The sequence below is a fragment of the Myotis nattereri genome, assembly GCF_964212035.1.
Source record: "Myotis nattereri genome assembly, chromosome: 5".
NCBI lineage: Eukaryota > Metazoa > Chordata > Mammalia > Chiroptera > Vespertilionidae > Myotis > Myotis nattereri.
The window spans coordinates 62,797,274-62,816,161 of NC_138080.1; the positions used below are offsets into that span (position 1 = coordinate 62,797,274).

At 39.5% G+C, this 18,888-nt stretch overlaps 1 protein-coding gene across 1 annotated transcript in view; it reads left to right on the forward strand.

Moving 5' to 3' along the window:
* Positions 1-18,888, forward strand: part of SLC7A11 (solute carrier family 7 member 11) — a 241,368-nt gene that overhangs the window by 9,869 nt on the left and 212,611 nt on the right. Inside the window, exons 5-6 of the mRNA XM_081093138.1 lie at positions 8,586-8,711; positions 12,410-12,509. Coding sequence (XP_080949264.1) covers positions 8,586-8,711; positions 12,410-12,509 — 226 coding nt within the window. The remainder of the gene's footprint in view (positions 1-8,585; positions 8,712-12,409; positions 12,510-18,888) is intronic.

Sequence of the window (18,888 nt, forward strand, 5' to 3'; positions counted from 1 at the left end):
ACTAATTAAAAACCATAACCAGCAAACTTTAAATACATTCTATGTAAACATTTACAAATCCACAAATATTGCCCACTTTGGCCTGGAAGTAAGCTGGACAAAGGTTAATACATTACTATTTTGGGAAGTCTAGGTGACTATTTTCTTATTTACTCAAATTCTATTAAATAATTTTAAGGGAAAATTTGAATTTTAGGGAAGGTAATGGCAACCATACAAATTAAAATTTTAAAGCAATTATATGTACGGATAACTAAGCATGTTATAGTTTGCAAAACTTCTTTATGTAGTAGAGATTGGTGACCGAATAGTTAACAAAGAGTCAGTAAATCTTGGATGAAGCTAGGCATTCCCTTCTATTTCTGCAATTAGTTATAACATTTGTTTACAAATTCTGATGTTCTTTTAGAAGCTTGAAATTTTGAGGAAATGTGTTCCTATAATAAGAAGCATTAAAAGAGAAAAAAAAACAACACCCAGATATTCTTATGACTCAGTGGGAGTTAATGTAAGTCAGTGGCTAATTGGGAAGAATTTAGCTTTAATGGAGCAACGGGAACTGGAGATGGCAATAGAGAAGGAGAAATTCACCTGGGGCAAATTTCTCACAGTCTGCATTATTCAAAGAAAGATAGGTGACTCTCTGCCTGCTGGGGGTGGAAGGTTAGTGAGAAGTAGAAAGTAGAGTTTACAATGAACTGCTTCTTATATTTTCTGGAGAAGGAAATCATTTGTGGTATTTCAATATAGAAGAGCAAATCTGAAGGGTTGTGTTATAATCCAATCACAGGAAAAAAGTGAATTTCAAGTTTTTTGAAATGTTAGCCAACCATTTAAGAAATGAGAGTGGGGTGGAGATGGAGAGTTACTGAATGCTAATTTACTCCTCATCCCCCTTTAAAAAGTACAGAGGTCCCTGACTTAACAGTGGTTCGACTTATGATTTTTATTCTTTTTAAATATGTTTTTATTGATTTCAGAGAGGAAGGGAGAGGGAGAGAGAAATAGAAACATCAATGATGAGAGAGAATCATTGATCGGCTGCCTCCTGCATGCCCCCAACTGGGGATCGAGCCCACAACCCAGGCATGTGCCCTTGACCATATTGGAACATGGGACTATTCAGTCTATAGGCCAGTGCTCTAGCCACGGAGCCAAACCGGCCAGGGAGACTTACAATTTTTAGACTTTATGATGATGCTATAATGATTCACACTGTGGACGAAAGGGGCCACATGCTAACCTGACTAGCTCAGGGAAGGCCTGCGTGGCAGTCTTGCAAACTCAGAGACCTAAAGTAACCACAAAGGATGGTCGGAAATTAAACTTTAACTAAAAGCAGTTATGCTGGGCAGTTGCGTCGTAGGCCAGTATCTTCACTGACAAGGTCAACCTTTACCTTAACTGAGACTATCTGTCTTTTTGCATCTATGATAACATACCCTTGAAATGTCTGGGTGACTTGTAACTTCCCTTTTTCTGGACCCCTTGTGGCACCAGGACAGATACCACAAATTCCTTCATTGTTATCATGTTCATTGTTCCTGCACCCACCTAAGTATGTATCTATCATTTTACTTTTTATCCAATCCCAGAGGTTTCCCCACTTTGCTTTCTCCTGCCTCTCTAGTCTATCACCAGTGGATTGCATGTAACTCACCTACATCCCTTTCCTTTGATTGCAATGTATAAATACAGATGTAACCCGCCATTCTCGGGAGCATTATCTCAATTCATTGAGGTTCTGCTTCCTGGCTTATGTCGACAGTTTGGCTCAAACAAACTCACAAAAATTCTTTACAGGTTTCAATGTTTTTTTTTATGTTAACATTACTAAGTAGAACCCAAACTTCAAATTTTGATTTTAATAACTTTTTACTATATTCTGAGCATATTTAAGGTAGGCTTGGCTAAGCTATGATGTTCAGGAAGTTAGCTGTATGAAATGCATTTTCGACTTAGAATATTTTCATCTCACAAAGGATTTATCTGGTTGTAACCCTATGACAAATACAGGAGCATCTGGGCTCTAGTTCATTTCTGTCAAATTAATAAGGATGAGAAGCTGTGTTTATTCAAAGCCCTCTCCATTGGGGTAAACATGTGAGTCACATGGAAGTGAAACTGGGAAATCTTATATTCAAGTTTGGCATTCCCCTCTTTCCCAGTACTGACATTACTCCCTTTACCTTCAGTGGAACCCCACGAATTTTCACTGTTTTTGTAGTTTCAAGAAGCACTGATATGCATATGTTGAATATTTAAAGTGATATTTTGTCTGTTGTTCTGGTCTCATGAAACTAAATCCTAAATAAGCATACACTCTAAAGGAAGAATAATATAATAAAAATATTTTTTCAAAATGTGAGATCTACTCCCAGATCCAACCCTCACAACCTCTCTGAGTTTTTGAGTTTAGTTTATGTAGGTGAGTAGACAGCCCTGCCCAGCTTCTCATACCTGTGAGAATAATTAGGGGAAGTAAACAAATTAAAAATAACATGCGATTGCATTGTAAGAAAAAATGAGCCAGTTCTACAAATGCATTACTGTATGCTCTTTTCTAAACCTGTATTTTCCTGGCATCAGTGACTGACATGAAAGAAAATCGAGGACCAGTTCTGTGCTAGCATTTCTAATATAGCACACGGAGTGGATTTGTTTCATCTTCTGAAGTCTGGCTGTACTTATTCCTTTTCTACCATAACTAACTTACCAAGACAGCCAAGTCTTAGGTAGATATGCATAGTATTTAAATCAGGGGTCCTCAAACTACGGCCCACAGGCCACATGCAAATACAAATATTGTATTTGTTCCCGTTTTGTTTTTTTTTTACTTCAAAATAAGATATGTGCAGTGTGCATAGGAATTTGTTCATAGTTTTTTTTAAAACTATAGTCCAGCCCTCCAACGGTCTGAGGGACAGTGAACTGGCCCCCTGTTTAAAAAGTTTGAGGACCCCTGATTTAAATACACGAGTACTGAAAACAACAACCATTTTCTTCAGGAGGATAACAATGAAATGTGTCACTGAAGTGTCCCGAAATCCCAGCCAAGACAAACATGAACGTTAGCAGAGAGGGGGAGTCACCAGGAGTTTGGAAGAACCAGGTGTTCCAGTGAGATCATGTTCTTTGAGCTACTTCCTCCTTGTTACCTAGGAACTAGTGGCAAAAGTGAGGACTCTGAAGGCAGCCTACCTTGGCTCCAATCCTCTCTTCACACTTACCTGTGTGAACATAGGCATGCTCAATAATGTCCTGAGTCTTATCTGAAATATAAGGCCAGTGATGGTAACCACATCATAGAGAGGTGAAGATTAAATAACATATCCATGTCAAGTCTTTGCACTGTGTCTGCCATGTAATAATAGTTTGCACTTGTGACCAGCCTACAGCAGTGTCTTTGCCTACACACGTCAAGGCCCAATAAGACACCAACAGGAGTTTGTAGCAAAGTAAGGGTTTATTTTTAGGAAGTGGCTTAACGCCTGGAGACAGGTGAGCTAATGCTCAAAGACATGGCTCCCCCATGGCTTCCAGGGCATGGGTTATATAGGGGAAAGATCATTAATCACAGTGACTAAGGGAGATCCGGTCATGGTCTCTACTGATTGGTCAGAGCTAGGGTAGGGGGTTACTAGTCAGTGCATTTGGTCCTGGTGTCAGCCATGGCATCTCTTTGTCTGGTTTTGCCACTTTTTTTTTTTTTTTTCTGGACCTGGAGCTGAAACACAACCGAGGCTTAGCTGTTACCTCTCATTTGACTTTGACTGTAACTCTATCTCTGGGGTCAACAAACCTGAGGCTTTGTTCCTCAGGTCATTTGATGCTGATCAGAATTTCTTTGTCCTGAAGGCTTAACCCAGGGATCTCAACCTGTGGGTCGCAACCCCTTTGGGGGTTGAACGACCCTTTCACAGGGGTCGCCTAAGACCATCGGCAAACACATACATAATTACATATTGTTTTTGTGATTAATCACTATGCTTTAGTTATGTTCAATTTGTAACAATGAAATTGGGGGTCACCACAACATGAGGAACTGTATGAAAGGGTCGCGGCATTAGGAAGGTTGAGAACCACTTAACCTTTGAGGGAATGGCCCTGCAAGAGAGAAGGAGGCAGGTGAGTCAGGATGCCCAATGAGGAGGGTAAGAATCAAAAGGAAAGAAAGAAAGGAGAAAGGGTCATATTAATAAATGAAGTTTCTACAGTTACACATGATTTAATGCTTACAACTTTTATTTCCAATAGTAAGTTCCCTAGATATAGACTCTGTTTATTTACTGCTACACATTTTCTCTGAAATTAGTGCATCCAGGAAATAAATGCTAACGAAGAGATAAAGGCAGTCCAGGCAGCTGTTAGGAAAACAATGACACAATCCAAGTTAGCTCAGACATCTAACACCCATACAGCATTCATATATTTCACCAGGGTAACATGAAGCAGTCAGAAGTCCGAGCCAGGGAAAGCCCAATATATCCAGGTTCAGTAATCTTAACTCTGCAAAAGCTAGGCAGACTTGAATTACAGTAGTGCAGCAAGACATCCTGCCATTCTAAGTCACAGACTCAGTCCTTAACATTCCCCTAAACATCCTCTTCAGAAATAGGTCCCTTCAAATATGTATTTCTTATCTCCAGGATTTGTACATATGGCTTTCCTGGCTGCATTTCAGGTCTTAGGAGACTGCATCATAAATAAGTGCCAGAAACTCTAGGTCCCTGAATTTTCATTTTGGTAACATTTAGGATAAGCAACACTATAATAATAATCATTATCATCATCATCATCATCATCCCAAATTTATATAAATATATAATGTGTGAAATTAGCAATAATTATTCAATGAAAGTAAAACGAGGACCAGAGAGCTTGCTCAGATTTCTTTGATTATTACATTGTGGGTAGTGTATCAAAAACAAAGTAGGCATTATTTGTCTCAGAGACTCAGAAAGCTCTTGCTATAGTGAGTCCCAGATCCTTTTTTAATATTATTGGATAAGCAGCATCCTTAGACTTAACTTTCTCTGTAAAGACACATGATGAAACAGCAGTTTCAGCCAAGTGAGAACCTTCGCTGCGCCTCTGTACTGGCCGCCTTGTTCCTGGTTCAGCTGTATCCTTCAGGGTGGCAGAGGTACACCCGAGCTGTACCACATAATGAGTGCAATGTCTGGATGCTCAAATAAAGCAGCGTTTTGAGAAATCTTTGAGAGAAATCAGTCTTAACCAGAATTTTTATTTCAGCTGTCTGAGAGCAGAGCGAGGTGAGATGATCAATTCCTAATTCAGTTTAATTTTGTCTTCCATTTTTCTAAGAAGACTTAATCAAATACAAAAGAAAATCCCAAATACTTTCTTTTTTAATAGGCACTGAATACTTATATTCTTTTTTTTTTTAAATATATTTTATTGATTTTTTACAGAGAGGAAGGTAGAGGGATAGAGAGTTAGAAACATCGATGAGAGAGAAACATCGATCCGCTGCCTCCTGCACACCTCCCACTGGGGATGTGCCTGCAACCAAGGTACATGCCCTTGACCGGAATCGAACCTGGGACCCTTTAGTCCACAGGCCGACGCTCTATCCACTGAGCCAAACCGGTTTCGGCGAATACTTATATTCTTTATGAAAGTTACAAACCATCTTCCTCTTCTCAAATAAATAGAGCTTCCAAAAATAAGAATGCCTCTTTCTCTTTCTTCTTCCTCCCCCATCCCTCCCTCCCCTCCTCCCTTCCCTCAATCCCCTCCCTTCCCTCCTCCCTCCCTTCCTTTCCTTCCCTCCTTCCCTCCCTTGCCTTCTCCTTCCCTCTCTTCCTCCCTCCCATCCTTCCCCTTTCCTTCCTTTTTTTTCCCCTTTCTTCTCCTATTTCTCTCTTCCTCTCTATGCAAGAGCTCTTGTCTACTGTGGAGTACTTCCAGAAATAGTGTTTGGGGTTTTAGGAGCTCTCTTTAAAAGAAAACAGTGCTCTTTTGTTGGTGGTGGGAACATAAGTTCCATTTTCTTTTAGGCCAATGCTGAATCTCCTTAACTGAAAAAATAATCCCCTTGGTATGATGATTCATTTATCACAGAGTCATTTGCATAGAAACAGGAGAAGAAATCACTGGATGACAAAGATGAGAGCAGAGTTGCATTGTATTATTTTTGATATATAAGTACTTTATATTGGAGAGAGAAATAATTTTATTTTTTATCCTTTCTCTGATAAAATAATGCACTGTGCCATTAATGCTGTGTCTGTTTCTTCAAGTTTTAAGCTTCAAACGTAGGTAAAAACTTTCTCTTAACCTCCCATGTAGCTTATTCCAGGCCCAGCCTTTCTGATCATCCTTCCTTTAAGCCTTTCTTCACTAGGAAACTCCAAGCTCACTATATGGGGGATCTACAGAGCCCTTAGTTTTTCCATCTTTGAATTTTTTTCAAAAATAAAAATTGCTTTATTTATTGCATAAAAATGCTGCATGTTCATTATAAATTTATTGAAATAATGCATAAAAATAAATAAAAATTGAAAATTAGTGTTCTAACATCTATAGATACCTTCTGTTAATGGTTTGATACATGATTTTTTAGATTTTTTTCATTTCCTTTCTGCCTTTGTGTGTTTATATCTGTCTATCCATCGCTGTCACTTGCTTTATTGGTCAGTATTATATCATGAACACCCTTTCGTATAATAAATATCTGACTATATCATGATTTTAAATGCCTGCATAGCAAACCATTAAGAAATGTCCATTAATCCACCTTCTTTTAGGGGTTTGGGCTATTAAGTTGATAACATTTGTACTGATTCTTAAATTCTGAAAGGAGTCAGTGATATGTCAAGCGGTGGGAGATGAAAAGATAACTCCGTGCTGCACAGAAGGAGAGTTTCCTGTTGCAATTTGAATAAGAGCTCTGTGTTTTGTTTTATCTGTGGAGAAATATCTTTATACATTTTTTGTTATTTGTTTGGGAGGAACATACTTTTTAAAAAATAAAGCTTATAGATGATAACTGCAACTATGGAGTTGCTTTTGGGTGGGAAGAGGTGGTTAACACTAAGCATAAGGCTTTGTGAAGAAGCATAGCACTGACATCCACTGCCTGGCCCTAGAGTGACCCCTGTCATTCCTGCAGAGTCCAGGAGGCAGCATCTATCACCATTCATGTCATGCCTTTTTGGGCCACGGTAGTGGTTTTTGGTTTTGTTTGTTTTTTAAACTGAGTATCCAGCTCATTCACTCATTCAACAAAATGGAGCTGATGATCTTCCTAGGGCAGGCGTGAAGCTGGATGCTAGCAACGCAGAGATGGATATGGCTTGTTTTCTCCTCCAGGCTCTCATGGTCCACGCAGGGTGGGGGGCGTGGCTGGTCGTGTGCTGCTGGGAAACCACAGGCAGCCTCCTTAAGAAAGGGACATGCTACTGGCTTCGGACCCAGGGTTCATCCTAGCCTGGGTGCTCTTTTGGACTCATCGCTTACAATGGTTTTTGTCCCAAGTCCCAAAACATGTCTTGGGAGACGCTTTGTTTTGGGTAGGTTGGGAGCCACTCTTGGCCGTGCTAATTGGACAATGGAGAGGAACAGCAAGACTGCTGGCCAAGGCTAGTCCTGTGAGTGAAGAATAGGGTCCCAGCCACGTTCTTAACATCTTACTTCTTCTTGAGTGTGATTCTCACTGAGAGGTGAATATGCACACAATCACTGAGGGAGGAGATAGTTGCTGCCTTAGCAAGCTGAAGAGTCGCATTCAGCAATCTGCGCACTGCAATGACTTCAGGATTTGCTTAGAAGATATTTTTATATAATCATTAGGGCACTATACTATCTATTCACTCTTATATTAAAAAAAAAAAAGAACAAGAAATGACTTCTCACTGTTCAGAGGTTTTATCTAAAAGCTTCGCAAACTTTAATGTGTATAAAAATCACCTAGAGATCTTGTTGAAATGCAGATTTGTATTTCTTGGGTCTGGGCCACGCCCGAGTTTCTGCATTTCCACAGTGCTTCCAGGTCATGCCAACACCTCTGGTTCCCTGGATGGCCCTTAGAGCAGCGGTTTTCAACCTGTGGGTCGCGACCCCTTTGGCGGTCGAACGACCCTTTCACAGGAGTTGCCTAAGACCATCCTGCATATCAGATATTTACATTACGATTCATAACAGTAACAACATTACAGTTATGAAGTAGCAACAAAAATAATTTTATGGTTGGGTCACAACATGGGGAACTGTATTTAAAGGGGCAGAAGGTTGAGAACCACTGCCTTAGAGCCATGGTCGGCAAACTGCGGCTCTTGAGCCACATGTGGCTCTTTGGCCCCTTGAGAGTGGCTCTTCCTAAGCCTTAGGAGTACCCTAATTAAGTTAATAACAACATACCTACCTATATAGTTTAAGTTTAAAAAATTTGGCTCTCAAAAGAAATTTCAATCGTTGTACTGTTGATATTTGGCTCTGTTGACTAATGAGTTTGCCAACCACTGCCTAAGAGTAACCGGGACCTACGATGTCTTCATGCCAATAAGGATTCTCCTTTTGTAACTTTGTCTGTTTTTTGTTTGTCATTTGTTTGTTTGCAGCTGCAGTGATGGTCCTAAATAGCATGAGTGTCAGCTGGAGTGCCCGGATCCAGATTTTTCTAACCTTTTGCAAGCTCATAGCAATTCTGATAATTATAGTCCCTGGAGTTATGCAGCTAATTAAAGGTATGGACTGAAAAATAAATGCTTTTTAAAGTACGTATCTGCTTTTGGTCTCTCCAACACTAACTTTCGCTTGTACTAGCAGAATCCCTTAATTAGTCTCTACTTGTGGATCTTGGAATCTATACTGTCATCTAATTGATATGAAAGCCTGCTACCCTGAGGATGAGTTGGTATTTAGAGCTAAATGGCAACAAGAGCATTAAGACTGGGCCAAGCAACAAAATAAGGCATCAGTGAATTTCTCGGTGTAAACTGTTTGAAGTGAAAACTCAAAGTGGAAAAAAAAAAATCTGCGGTTAAACTTTAAACTAGTTCAGGGACAGTAATGAAGATTAAAGATATCTGGAACATAATAAAAGATGATCAATAATTCTTTTCCTTTATGGTTACTATTCCCTTTACCTTAAGAATAGAATTTTGGCAGGGAGACAGATCAGGGAGTAGCATTCCTAAAATCCAAATATTATCTGACAAAAATAGTGGTGAGTACTCAATTATCATTGTTACATTACTCTGCATTTCAACAGAAATGTAACACCATTTTCTGGGAATACTTGCCTTACAGAGTTGACTGTTTAATAAGAAACCTGAGGTGGTTGAGGGGGTGATGTCATTTTGAGTTTCAGTTGTTTTAGGGAAGGAGGCACATGCTATAGCTTGGGTTCAGGGGAAGTTGTTGGAAAAGAAGCAGGCCCAGGTGAGTTATTTAATTAGCAATGGGCATGATAGTAGGAAGTAAATAGGAAAGTGAGGTGGAATGGTATGGGAGTGACCTGTAACTTGAGCATGTGAAGTATTTAATGTTTACATGGACATTGTCAGTTCCAAGGAATTTGTTGGGAAGTTTAATGAAGTTGCAGAAGAATTACACAAGGCAAAGGATATGCCAAAATTCAGCAAAATGGTAGAGGCATTAAACCAGTGGTTCTCAACCTTCCTAATGCCATGACCCTTTAATACAGTTCCTCATGTTGTGGTGACCCCCAACCATAAAATTATTTTCGTTGCTACTTCATAACTGTAATTTTGCTACTGTTATGAATCGTAATGTAAATAGCTGATATGCAGGATGTATTTTGTTACAAATTGAACATAATTAAAGCCTAGTGATTAATCACAAAAACAATATATAATTATATATGTGTTTTCCGATGGTCTTAGGCGACCCCTGTGAAAGGGTCATTCGACCCCTAAAGGGGTCGAGACCCAAAGGTTGAGAACCGCTCCATTAAACAATAACAAATGGCAAAAGGTCAGGGAAAGGGATTTGCTGTTGTCCAGTTAAGGAGCCCAGTGGGAATTCTTAGAGTCCTCCTGGCTAAATATTTGCATTCAATCCAGCAACCTTGGCCTACTCAGAATAAACACAATAAAGAGAAGACATGATCTGGCTCTCCTTATTCACGTTGGTCTCCACAGAGCTGGCCTGCTCAGGTTTTATCTGATCCGTGAGAACTGTAGGGAAAATGATGTTTTGTTAGTGTTTTCCTTTTCTGGGCTAACTCTTTAGTCTTCTGTAAGGCGCTTCTTCCATTTTTGGAAAGTGTGGAAACTCTAGATCATTGACCCTACTTTAGTTCTAGCTAGGGTTCCAAAAGGTGACATGTCATCCTTGAAAACCAAAATCCCTTCCCCCCTTATCCTTTTTGGTGTAATGCATGACTATAGTCAGTTTTTATCACTTACTTAAATGTGTGTGTGAGATGAGAGGAGGTTGCCCAAATACTAATGTGTTGTAGATTCCTTGAGAAGAGAAGCCTTGAGATACCTTTTGGATCTTTCTCAGCACTTTACACTAGAATGATCCTTAGGATAAAATCTTAGGATATCCGTGTTTAATGTGACCAGGCTTCCTTATATATCTAATCTGAGAGATGCCCCAAGAGTATTACCACATTCAAAGTAAATTTTAACATTTTGCAGAGCATTCTTAGCAGGTATATTTACTCCAGGACTATGAAATGGTGAGTTTCTTTTTCTCTAACTAGATCATATATTTTCCATATGAATTTGAAACTCTCAGAGAGAAAAAGGGTGTTTGTTGTTTTGTTTTGTTTTACTAATATAGACTGTGCATTTATGTCTACTCTAATCAGATCCTGGAAATAGTTCTATGGTCCCTATTTACTTATGAGGATGTGTTAAGCTTTCCTCTGAAGATCAGGACTTCCCTCTCCCCGAGACCTCTGTGATGCAGTCGCAATATCCCTGGAGTTCAGCAAGGCCTCTCTTCTGTAATACTTTAAGAAGGCACTTATCAGGATTTGGTTTCTCCTACTGATTATTCAGTGCTGTTAGGAATCCTTAGGCCAAGGATAAAAAAAAAAAAAAAAGATACAACAGATGTTTTTATCAGAGTTCCAGCATTTATAGTCCCCACTTATGCAGAAGAGATGTTTTAGTAAAATAGGCATTTCTGAATTCACTATATCATTTTAAAAAATGAGCTGCATTCGGGAATTGGATGCTTAGAGGGAAAAATCATTTAGTGTATAATTCAACGTTCTCCACTGTTGGTCTCAAAACTCACACATATGATGTTGATATATCTGTTGTTGCTGGGCAACCCAGGCAGCAACTGAGATAGGACTGAAGAGAGAGGGTCTCATGTATCAGCCACCTCCTTTAATTTACTTATGTGAAGACCAATTTTGAAACAGTGTCACACTTCCTATTAGGATAATCTCATTTGCTATTTGCTTTGGGACAGAGACTTTTTTTTATGCTTCACTTCAGATATTGGCTGACTAAATCTGAATTCTTGTTTTTTGGTTACTGTCTAAAAGACATACAAGAAAAGGGCCCATTATGATTCACAAAGTAGAGAAAAATGTGATCAATAATAGTGTTCAATCCACATGTTGATGCAAAATTTGTTAAAATGTATCTATTTTAAAGTTCAGTATAATTTCAGTGTTTCTAGAAGGAACCATGCCATTCTCTAGAACAACATCAGCGGACTGTCTGCACAGGGCCGATACTAAATCTTCTTAATTTTGCGTGCCATATGGGCTCTGTCACAACAACCCTACCCTGCTGTTTTAGGGTGACATCAACCATAGACTGGCGGTGTCAACCATAACACTAGTGGGCCTGGCTGCACTCCAATAAAACTTTATTTACCAAAGCAGCTAGGGTGGTGGTGGGGGCATGGGGTGGAGCAAATTTAGTTGCAAGGTTTTCCAATTCCTGTTGGTGTCTCATGAACTACTGGGGGAAAGCAGGAAGTTAAATAACGTAAGAATGTGCTTCAGGGCTTTCTTGCCACCTCCTCCTTGAGAATAAATCATGGATATTTCCTCCCAAGCATTCTATTATCTTCATCTTAAAGAATTCTATCACACTCCTATAAACTGTAGGTTAGCAAAGATCCTTTAATCTTCACTCATGGTCAAACTCTGTCAAGAGTAGAGGCACGCTCAAATAAAGGATTTTTAAAAAAATACCATTTTCCTCTTTGCTATAATTTTATTAGAAGAGAAGTGTAAAGTAGTGTTAGTGGTGATCAATATACTTTGGGGACTCCATCTCTAGAATGAATACAGTATTAATAGATAACATTGGCAATGGGCAGATGGTAAGAAACCTAGACCCCAAACAGTATAGTTTTTATCCAATCCCTCCCTTCCCCCTCCTCATGTTTATGAATAATAACCAATTCTTTGAAAAGTCTTCAAATCTTTTCCTTCTCATTGCAGGGCAAACACAACACTTTAAAGATGCCTTTTCAGGAAGAGACGCCAGTATCATGGGCTTGCCACTGGCTTTCTATTATGGAATGTATGCATATGCTGGCTGGTAAGTGGATAACTGTAGATGGTAGTCAGTCTAGGTTCATTAGCTCCTTCGAGTACTTCAATTTATTGCCAAGCGAAGTGCTAGGCAAATGTGACAATCCAGTGCGATTTACTTTACTTGACGTGAAGATGGCGTGGCTCCACCAGGCCCATTCCCGAGCATGTAACTTAATGCGAACGTAACTGAGGTTCCCAGTCGAGGTGACCGCTAGATTGAGCCCAATGTCATAAAACAAGCCAATGCCGGGTCTTCAGAGCCAGTGCAAATCACTTGTAAGTGTGGATCAGGTAGGACATAATAGTGCCAGGAGATGTCAAAAGACCTTTCAGCTAAAGCTTCAAGGGTGTTTGCAAATAGCGACTGATGATTTTTCTCCACCTTCCCATGAGAAAGAAATAATACAGATGTAGAAATAAGTAAGATTTCATTGTTACAAATTGAACATAATTAAAACATAGTGATTAATCACAAAAACAATATGTAATTATATATGTGTTTTCCGATGGTCTTAGGCGACCCCTGTGAAAGGGTCATTCGACCCCCAAAGGGGTCGCGACACACAGGTTGAGAACTGCTGTGCTAGATAATCTGTTACGTTTTAAGGGACCTTACAAATTCCTTAAAAAGTTCTCAACATTTGAAAAGAAAATATGCAGCCAAGTTCATGAAAATCACCAGACGATGGAAGTGCATCTTTGAGGCACGTCCAACTGTGGTACCTTCCCAGGGAAGCATTGGAACTTTGAATTTGTGCCTTGTTTTGTTTGGGAATTTGAATAACAATAACTGTGGATAAGAGTGGGATTTTTCCTAATTTAATTTTATTGATCTAGTACAGTGATTTCCAACCTTTCTCATCTCATGGCACACATAAACTAAATTTTGTGGCATACCGAGAAATATATTTTTTGCTGATCTGACAATAAATAGTTATAATTTTGATTCATTCACACCAGACAGCTTTTGTTGTGTTGGCTGTTGTCATTTTTTTTTTTTTAATTTGACAGTCTAAGGCAGTGGTTCTCAACCTTCTGGCCCTTTAAATATAGTTCCTCATGTTGTGACCTAACCATAAAATTATTTTTGTTGCTACTTCATAATTGTAATGTTGCTACTGTTATGAATCGTAATGCAAATACAGTGGGGCCTTGACTTATGAGTTTAATTCGTTCCGTGACAGAGCTCATAACTCAAATTACTCGTATGTCAAATCATAAAGTGAACGGGTGAGACACGTGATGCTGGGCTGATGTTGTGGCGTTCACTGTGACGTTCGCTGCGCCAACTAGCGGTGGGGTATCTGAAGCTGGCTCGTAACCCGAATTTTAGCTCGCAACTCAAAGCAAAAAATCAGCCAAGAGACGGCTCGTATCTCGAAAAACTCGTTAGTTGGGACACTCGTAAGTCAAGGCCCCACTGTATCTGATATGCAGGATGTTCTTAGGCAACCCCTGTGAAAGGGTCGTTCGACCGCCAAAGGGGTCGCGACCCACAGGTTGAGAACCGCTGGGAGGGAAAAGAGGTCAGTGCCCCTGACGAAATAGTCAGATATTGCACGTTTAACAAATTTTTGTGGCACACCAGTTAAAAATTGCTGACCTAATAACATTTAATTGAAGCGACTTTAGCTAGAAAGCCCAGTAGGTAGAAATATATTACTTAAATATCAAAATTATTGTAGTCAAATTAAATTTCACTGTTTTGGGGTGATTAGTAGCAATATATTTTTAAATTATTTATAGAGCTAATAGTTGTACAGGTTTAGCTGTGAGAATGTTCTGGCTCTAAAAATAATATCAGGAAACTACACTAGTTCAAAAATTATGTAAATACATTTCAAACACAAATACAATTTCCTTTTGTTTCTTTAGTTTTTAACATCTTACCTTCCAGCTAATGCATGGCATATACAAATATATTTCAAAGTAAATGGAGTGTTTACCCTGTTAATCTCATTGAGTTATGAAAATATAGCAGTAGAGGAGAATTAGGAGAGAACGGGAACTTAACTTAAAATTTTAACATGGCTTTTGCAGCAAAATATGTTTGAAGGTTGTTAAAAGATTGTAGCTCTAAGGAATCTAGCATAACATATTTGTATATGACTGGAATATTTTTATATCCATTGTGTGTGAGCGTTGGTCTTGAATCCCTCAGTGTTTTGAAGTCTTATTAATTTTTGTCCAAAGCACAATGTGGTGCTGGGCAGAGAAAGGAACGGAGTTGTGATCACAGGGTTAGCACTGGAATCAGCTCTTCTGTGGCTATTCAGCCTGGATCAGAGCTCTGCAGCCCTGGGGCACCAGCCAAGCTACTGGGAAGGTCACTAGGAGACACCAGCGTGAAGTGGGGCGGTGGCAAAAAGCTTTCAGCCAGAGCCAAGTGCCTGGAGCCTGGGAGTATTCAATCAAGAATGTGGAATGTGGAGATAGTCACAAGGGAGATTTGATTAATTCTATTGAATGAAGTTTCTTGTGGGTACGATGCATCTGTTCCCACGGAATATTAAAAGGTTCTTCTACCTAGCTCTCTCCCCGCCGCTAACAGCACTGAATATTCAGGTCACCTTCTTCACCTGGAGCACGCACATCTCTACTTCTGTAGGCTTTTGAGGGCTGATAGATTTCTTTATGAATAAAGACTCTTTTCATGTTGAATTATCTTGTTACTTTAATTTTGTTTTTTATTTTTTTAAATATTTTTATTGATTTCAGAGAGGAAGGGTGAGGGAGGGAGCAATAGAAACATTAATGATGAGAGAGAATCATTGATTGGTTACCTCCTGTATGTCCCACACTGGGATCGAGCCCACAACCCTTACATGTGTCCTGACCTGGAATCGAACCGTGAGTGACCTTCTGATTCATAGGTCGACGCTCAACCACTGAACTACGCTGGCCAGGCTATGTTTAATTTTATTGACATTGAACCCAAAATGTTACTCTTGTTAAAATGATTTAAAAAGACAATGTAGGTGATACAAACAATCGTGATTTAGTACTTCATAAAGCGGGCAGTCTCCACTCTCAAGGGTCCACAGAACTGCACAGTGGAATGGCAGACAGGAAGCTTTTATTGGGTAAAGAGTAAGGAACAAAGAAGAGAAAAACAGAAAATGAATAAAGAGCAAGGAAATAAGTATAGAGCCCAGAGTTGGCTTGGTTTTGGGGGATCCAGCAGTTCCATGTTGGGCCTAAACATTTATCTCAATACTGTTTATAGGGTAAATGGGGTTTACATGAACCTTTACCCATATAATCCTCATGTCTACTCCCTGTTTTAAAGAATAGGAAACTGTTGCTTTTCTTATATTCTTGAGGATTCAATCATCGTCCTGGAAATTAAGGCCAGGATTTTAAGTGAAATGTCATCTGATACAAGTGGCTTAGGTAGGGGACAGATAAGTAACTATATTTCGATCACAGGTGGTTATGCTACCTGAAAGCTGCTTTGTGGATAGGCAAAAATAGTCTGGTTGTAATCTATGGCCATCAGCCTTAGGAAAAAAATGAAGCTGTGTTTAGAAGAAATAGTCTGTTGGCCTGAAGTTCCCTCAGAAAAGTTAATATCTGGATATAAATGGAACAAGAGGGAGACTAAAAGAGTTCCCAGGGAGAGGGGTGTTTATTCATTTTTCAGATGTGATCCTTTCTCTCTGACCTCTCTCTGACTTTCATGAGATATTTACAAGACCGGGTTGTGGAATTATAAATGGGGCCCTAAATGAGCCTCCACCCCCTCTACTGCTGTGACAATGTTGATGGAAAAAAATATAAAGTATGGGGGACATTGCACAGAAGTAAGACAGAAGCTGCAATTGTCATCAGAACTTACCCACCTGGGGTGTAAGTGAAAGCAGCAAGAGCCTGGCTGTCCTGGAGGTCCGGCCCCGTGCGCGGTTCACCTCCCCCGTGTTGAATAGGAAAAAGACACTGCCAGGCCTTGGCTGGGATGCCGGAGGACGTTGGCTATGAGGAGTGCAGAACCTTTTTAGAATGATAAAAACTCCTTCACAGAAACATGATTAGGGGGAAAGAAATCATTAACCCTGCCAGGTCACGGCGTTGGGTCAGAACAACTTTAATATTCTTGCCAATGTCTGTATTCAGAGAAATATGCCTGCCTGTTTCCCTTATGGCCCAGGGGAGTTCAACCAATTTCAGCCTCATGCCTGATCCAAAGCTAAATATTGGTTGGTGGGATTTTTTTTTTTTTTTAAACTGCATGATAGAAAAATGGGTTTTCGGTGTCTTTTTTTCTTCCTTTTAAATCCTGTCCTCAGTGGATTTGGTCTTTCTAAAGCACCTGTGGGGATTATTTTGTACCATTGTGTCAAATCCCATCTAAAGAATAAGCTTCTTTTTAAAAGAATTCACATGGTTGGGTACTGGAATGCATTGTCAGCATTGCGGTGCCTTTTATGCACAATCGTGGAAAAGCTGAGACGATACATCTTGTGAGCATTCTCTGGAGGCCTTGAGGAGATGTAAGGCAAAGAGGATGCTCTTGGACTCATTGCTAGAGGCGAGGAGAACATAAAGGTGTATTTCCCGCAGGATGGGAATGTTTGGACCAAAATAAGAAGCTTTCTTCTCCCCACCCCTACCCTGCCCCAAGCCCTTTCCTTGTCTCTATTCTCTGGAGCTATGACAAATATTTGAAATTGTGTTCTTTTTCATAAATATTTCCTTTCTTGCTTTAACATTGTTGGAAAAAGACATTTCTAAAACAAGTGTTAAGACGGAACTGGTTATTTTTGATATGAGAACCTTGGAAATATTTCTTCATTTGTGTGCTTTTTGTTTTGTTTTGTTTTGTTTACATTTTCTTCCTGTACTTCCCATTGCCTTGGGCTTTTAACAAACACATCAAATCCCTAAGAGTGCATATTCCAGATGTAAGTATTGACTGCTGCTTGCCTTCCTGGTATAACTACAACCTCTATTTTTAGAATGTACACTTTAGTCATTAAAAGATATCTTTGGCTGCTAACTTAAAAAAAAAAGTTTTTATTAATTTTTTTAGAGAGAGAGGAAGGGAGAGGGATAGAGAGATGGAAACGCTGATGAGAGAGAAACATCCATCAGCTGTCTCCTGCATGACCCCTAATGGGTTTCAAACCTGCAACCCATGCATGTGCCCTGACCAGGAATCAAACTGGGGACTTCTTGGTTCATTGGTCGGCTCTCAACCACTGAGACACACTGGCCTGGCTGACTGCTAACTTTTTATTTATTTATTTTTATTATTTTTTAATATATTTTTATTGATTTCAGAGAGGGGGAGAGAGAAACATCAGTGATGAAAGAGAATCATTGATTGGCTGCCTCCTGCACGCCCCCTACTGGGGATCCAGCCACAACCTAGGCATGTGCCCTGACTGGGAATTGAACCTGTGACCTCCTGGTTCATAGTTTGACCACTGAGCTATGCTTGCCAGGTAGGCTGCTAACTTTTTAGGTCAACATTATCACTACCGTTTTCTCAGCTATTTCCACTTAAAACATATCTTTAAAATATTAGATACCTTAACCTTGTTGAAAGATAAATTTATAAAATTATTAATTCCAAGAGTTTATTTGAGCAAAAATTGATTCCAATTGGGCAGCTTCCCATCTAGCAGATAGAAAGGAGCTCCAAGGAGCTGTACAAAATGGAAGACTTTTATAGGCAGAAGGAAGTGGGAACAAGAAAGTTAGACTACACTACACAAAAAAGCAGGTTGGTTACTGCAAGGTTACTTACCTGTCTATAGGCAGATGGCCTAACTAGTTCTGGTCAGATGATTCCTGATTGACTGGTTTCAGAGTCCATTTCTGGGAGAGCTGGAACTGTAATTAAGTCTCAGTTTGGTGACATGTGGCTTAGCATAAGTGACTCCATTGGGGGCCTGTTGTCTTGTTTTGAACAACCATGATCATTAACTGCCTACGTATTAATTTAGATATGTGTTTTATAAAGATGGAATGTGATAGGCTTTCTCATCTTTGTTGTAAGTCACAAGAAAGTTTAAGTATATTAAAGGCTGATGGGCTAATATGCCAGCCATTTGGTTTTCGGTTATGAAAAATTTGTACCTGTGGACCCAGGCTTTTGTGCACCTAAATAATTGATATTTTACCTCCTAAGGAATACTAAGAGAACAGAAGGGTACATTGAAAATATCACTTAATTATTTTGTGGAAATTTCCTAACCTATGAAATGAAGAGGTAGACAGGTCTTTTTCTTTATATGTTCAGCTTTCCCCATTATGAACCCTTAGTTTTCCCATCTTCATGATCTAGTTATCTATGTATGTGTATTTGAGGATGGAGTCTGCCTCAATCTTATATATTTTGGAACCCTGAGAGGGAACTACAGGGCTTTAAAGGGTCTCTA